The following is a 5,472-nucleotide window of genomic DNA, read 5'->3' on the forward strand; positions in this document are numbered from 1 at the left end:
GTGATTCCCGCCCCATTCAAACCATCCTGCTTGAATCCCGCAAACTACATTTGATTTTATGCAGGTTCTATATTGTATACCATCGAACTACCGTGCCTGCGTGAATCACGCCTAAAAACGCCTGGAGTGTATGGAGTGCACGGAGTGTACCGTCGGGATTCCCGCAGGAGTGCGAATAGCCACGGCCTTTATTAAATCCAAGGAAAATAGCGGATTAATCTAGAATTGTAGCCTTATGGCACATCAACGACACACGCACCGCACACTGATCAATTCAACGATTTATTTATTCATTAATTCAACGATTCTAAGTATTGTTTAATTCGTTTGAACCTGTTAATCAACCGTTAATTACTCAACAAACGTCTGTACATATTTGTATATGTTCGACAAGTGACTATTAAACGCGAAGTGTTTTATAATTCTGCTTTCAACGACATTTAACTTTATTCGCAACCCATACTTTCATTTTCCGACGCACGACCACGCAAAATCAACGTCCCTCATCAAACAATATCTGATGGAAAAATGCCGTACGGCCCATCGTTTTTTTTATAACATTTAAAAACGATCAAACTGTTTGTTGCTGATATTAAATAAACCATTGGGCTTATGGGATTTTTCCATGAGAGTATTTTAAAGGCAAATTCAATTTGCAACAAATAATAATCAATGGAAAATCCCAAAAACCCAATTGTTTTAAAGATAACTGCAAAAACAGTCTCGCCACTGGGAATTTTCGGGAAAAACGTGGCCAATCCCCTTGCCATTTATCGGATAATATTTAATTATTAACTATCTCATCAACCGAGACTTTGACAAAATTTTATAAGGACAACTTTTTTTTGTTAAATCTCATTAACAACAAAAAAGATTCTCCGATAAATTTTGCTAGTTCTCATGGTTGACGAGATAATTAATAATTCAACAATTGTCTCAAAAATGGACAGAGCGATCGCTGTGATTTTTAGATTTTTAGTTATAAACGCCCTCTTCATCAATTATCTAATAGACAACGGGCTTTCGGAGATATCTCCATTGATTATTTTTTGTCGCAAATCGAATTTGCAACAAAAAATATCTGATGGAAAAATGCCGTATGGCCCATCGTTTTTTTTTATAACATTGAAAAACGATCAAACTGTTCGTTGCTGATATTAAATAAACCATTAGACTTATGGGATTTTTCCATGAGATCATTTTGTTGCAAATTCAATTTGCAATTAATAATAATCAATGGAAAAATCCCAAGAACCCAATTGTTTAAGAGATAACAGCAAAAACATTGCCGCGGAGTGATGCGAGAGAGTGAGAGAGAATACCATGCCTTCTCTCTGACGCTCACGGGTGAACGTGGAACTTGATCCCGCCTCCTTCTGGCTCGAAGGGGAATCACTCACACTCGAGCGCGACAGCCACACCGACGTATTGCCGCTTAACGGGGCAGCTGCATTGGCTGTCCTGTTTACCCCAGTATCTCCGGAGGGGTGCTTCCGATTCAAAAGTGGTAAACGACTTTTTGGTTCAGACTCACCCCCTGTACATGCCGGTTCATTTTCGGCACGTAATTCTGGGACACCCTGTATATATACGCAAACTACATGAACCTTGCAAACATCAAAATCAAAATAGGAATCAATCAATTAAGATTTACGCTACGATCGAAAAATGAAAACAAACACTGTCGACTGCTTGAATGACGAATAACCCAAACATGAGTATAACACGATATCACACTATCTAGTGGGACCCTGCTCTTTCTATGTCCTTCATGAAATATTAGGAAATATATCGATTATTTCGGATGTAATTTCGCGATTTCAAAAGGCGGTGTAATAATTTTGATTGCCAACCATTAAATAAACAAATTCATTAAAGATAATGATTTTTCTACATTTCGATGAATACTAAATCTGATCTACCTCTTTTCGTCGTAATTAGGCGGATGTGTGATATAATTTAACGGAAGGGATGCCGTATACAAAAATCTTTATTTCGTCGCTCAAAGATAAAGTCGAAAACGTCAATAGATATCAACCATTTTATCTTAAATGTTACAAGAGTTATCAATTTTTATTAATTATGTGCAAGTGATCCATCCACTTATTGAAACCTCATTGAGAGTTCCATTACAGTAGCTTACGTGATTAACCGTAATGACTCCATTATTATACTATCGCCGAGTCAGCACCAATATTGCTGCCAACTTCGACTCAATAACCAGTCAAATGTTGACGACTCAAGTAAAGAAACTGGAAAGCAAACGAGCGACAAACTTCAAGATCTGACGTTTGAGATTGAGGCCGATAAAAGTGAAACCCGTCCTACAACCGACTAGAAAAAATCTGATCAATTCTCTCAGCAACTGTTCGAAGGAAACGATAGGGGAGTTCAGGAATTCTTGGACAAAAATGTTCTGGCAAAAGAACTAGAAATGAGAAATTTTTACTTTGGCCAAGCGGTAAAAGTCCAAGATCCTCATTAATACTGCTTTTGCCGCAGACAACAGGTGACGGTCCAGGAGCCGTCAAGACTGAGATGACCAATCTTCCACCTAAATGAAAGCTGATAAACATCTCAATCTCAAAATCAACTTTTAGCTCTGAAAATAGTTGCGAGTTTAAAGTAGTGCCCAGATGCCCTCTGATGTCAACTCTCAACTCTGGAAACAGTAAATCAGTAATAATAACATTAAATAATATAAAAAAAAATAGTTATAATAAAGACGGAGTTCAGAGTACGTATGCAACCCCTGCAAGCCAACTATAAATTCTGAAAAAAGTCCCCAGTGCAGAGCAGACCTTCTTCTCGTCCAAAGTCAACTCTTGACTCTGAAAATAATCGAGGATACAGAGGGTTGTTTTGTCCCTGACAAAAAATTAGCTATTTTGGAAATCATTCATAGTTTAGGTGTCTATGTTTTACCCTCATATATTGATCGTTAAACCCCCAGGAACGTTACGGGTTCAGGGGAACGCCCCGTGTGCCACAAACTCTTACCCAGCAGCTAGCAGCCCGTAAGAGCACAATTCTTCACTGGATCCGCCGCGATTGTGTCCAACCCTCGATCTAAGACTATGCCACTGTTTGCTTGTCTATGTATTCATTCTACACAATTTTATTTTCCATCTTCTCAAAGTTTGAACCAAATCGATGTTGTAGTAGGAGGCCACCGATCGATTTGAACAATATCATAGTTTTTTGCATCCTGCCGGATAGAATACCTTCTCAACGATCGTCAAGGTTTGATCTATAAAATAATGTCGCCGAAAATGATTAGCATTATTAATACATATTATATTACTATTGTTCGCGTTTACCGTCCGGAAAAAGAAAAGGCAGGAAAAAAATATTGGGTTGAATTGTCTATAATTCACCAACAAGAGACAATGGAGCCAGGCATCAATTTACGAATGTTTCATGATCAAAGGTCTCGATGCAGGTGCATTTGCATGAATTAGTGAATAATATCTATACCTCCCGAGTAGAGTTCATAAACTGCAACAAAAAATTAAGCATAGTTGGAAGTTCGCTCCCCTCTCAGCCGTTAAGCACTTGAATAAATTGAAAAAGCTCACGTTATGATATTGTTTTGCCTTACGATCAGTTTTACGATGGCTCGCCTCAAAGAACAAACTTATGACGAGGCAGTATCATTGATACGCTCATATCTATCTATCTTCGGTCTATGGATATATCCAAACAGTTCATTATTCCGAAAAAGATGTTCACACATTCCAATCTGCTTCATTAATTGTTGTTTGTGTATTTGTGTAATAATTCCGGAGATGTGGGCTCTGTATAGAATCCGTAAAGACATGGAACTTGTTATTGGCAACCTTATGGTATCACTGACATTTTACCTATCAATTATCAAAACATTTTTCTTATTGTTCAAACGAGAAGGTGAGTCCATATTTTGATTGTTCATTAAAACTCAGTTGAATGTAGCTGATTGTATTAATTTCGTGATGATTTTCAATTATTTCCTGAGTGAAGCTTTGAGAATATTCTTCAAGAAGATTGAAGAAGATTGGAAGGCTCGTATGACTCGAAAAGAACAAAACATGTTGGTTAAACGATGGAAACTAATAAAACTCATTTCCATTTCTGCTTTCGTGATTGCAGTTACTTTGTCATTAGCTCATAATTCTACGGTGTACTTCAATTTTGTTGTGCGAGTTCTAACAAATCTTACAGATACAATTCCTGGAAGACCCTTAGTATTTTCCAGTGTATATCCATTTGATACTCAGCCATCCCCTCGGTACGAGGTTTTGGTATTTATTGAGCAACTGGAAGGTATAGTTGCATGCATTACGGCGATCATTCCCGATGTTTTGTATGCTGCATTTGTTTTCCATGCTTGTGGTCAATTGGAGATTCTGTCCAGTAGAATCGAAAAAATCGGTGAAAATACATCGGAAAATTTCAATCAGTTCTTGAAATCATCGGTGACTCATCATCTTCGAATAATCAAGTATCTATGGGATGAATACATTCACGTCACATGAATTATGGAATTCATTGAAAAAAATACCAAAGAATTTTAATAATTCGTCTTTTTAGATTTGTAGAGAACATAGACAATTTATTCAATGGCTTCATATTAGGACTCATACTCTACTTTACCCTAGTGTTTTGTTCACAAGCATTCATGGCAATGACAGTGACAGGTCGGAGTGGCAATAAGGATGAAATGATGCTGAAATTGGTATTTTTCGCATGTTACACCAGTTACCTGATGTTTCTTACTTTTCTATATTGCTGGGCCAGTGAAACTCTTTCAGCAAAAGTAAGTATGACCATATGAAATTTCAGTACAGATTATGTTCACCAGCTGGTATCGATATGGAGAGTGCCGATCTTCTCAATGCAGCTTACAATTGCAATTGGATTGATCTTCCACCTAATAAAGCAATTTCACTTTGTATGATCTGTCTTCGGTCACAGAAGCCTCTTGGAATTACTGCGGGAAAATTTCTACCTGTAACTCTAAATACATATGCAAAGGTAAACGAATGAAATTTGGAATTTTATTCACTTGTAGAGTACTTTATAATCTCTTTATAATTATGAATGTCACTCTAATCCACAGCTCTTAAAAACATGTGGTGGCTACGTGTCTATGTTGCTTGCTGTACATAGTTGATTTCAATTCTACACTCGAAATAGAAAACGTTAATCGACTAGATTGTAAACTGGTTGAATTTATATATAATTGAACGATACCAAACCTTAATTTTTTCCATGATTTTACCGCTGACTCCGGGAGTGAAGAGCTGGAAGGAAGGCTAATCACTCATTATTATAGTACATTATTCTAGCTAATATCAGTAACCTCCCGTTACGACTGCATTACATTCCCTTTTCCAACGATTCGTACATTCATGTGAGGGGCAGCGGGTCCGACAAAAGATCAAAACCGATTCCATGCACTGTACACTTTCTCTTTTACTTTCTTTTATTTTT

At 37.2% G+C, this 5,472-nt stretch overlaps 1 protein-coding gene across 1 annotated transcript in view; it reads left to right on the forward strand.

Annotated features, from left to right (window-relative positions):
* The first annotated feature begins 3,559 nt into the window (after nucleotides 1-3,559).
* Nucleotides 3,560-5,472, forward strand: part of LOC105272831 (odorant receptor 30a-like) — a 7,064-nt gene continuing 5,151 nt past the window's right edge. Inside the window, exons 1-4 of the mRNA XM_011315056.1 lie at nucleotides 3,560-3,906; nucleotides 4,000-4,480; nucleotides 4,570-4,714; nucleotides 4,822-5,013. Of these exons, the coding sequence (XP_011313358.1) occupies nucleotides 3,582-3,906; nucleotides 4,000-4,480; nucleotides 4,570-4,714; nucleotides 4,822-5,013 (1,143 nt within the window). The 5' untranslated portion in view covers nucleotides 3,560-3,581. The remainder of the gene's footprint in view (nucleotides 3,907-3,999; nucleotides 4,481-4,569; nucleotides 4,715-4,821; nucleotides 5,014-5,472) is intronic.

This window comes from Fopius arisanus, unplaced genomic scaffold (genome assembly GCF_000806365.1).
Source record: "Fopius arisanus strain USDA-PBARC FA_bdor unplaced genomic scaffold, ASM80636v1 scaffold00323, whole genome shotgun sequence".
NCBI classification, from domain to species: Eukaryota; Metazoa; Arthropoda; class Insecta; order Hymenoptera; family Braconidae; genus Fopius; species Fopius arisanus.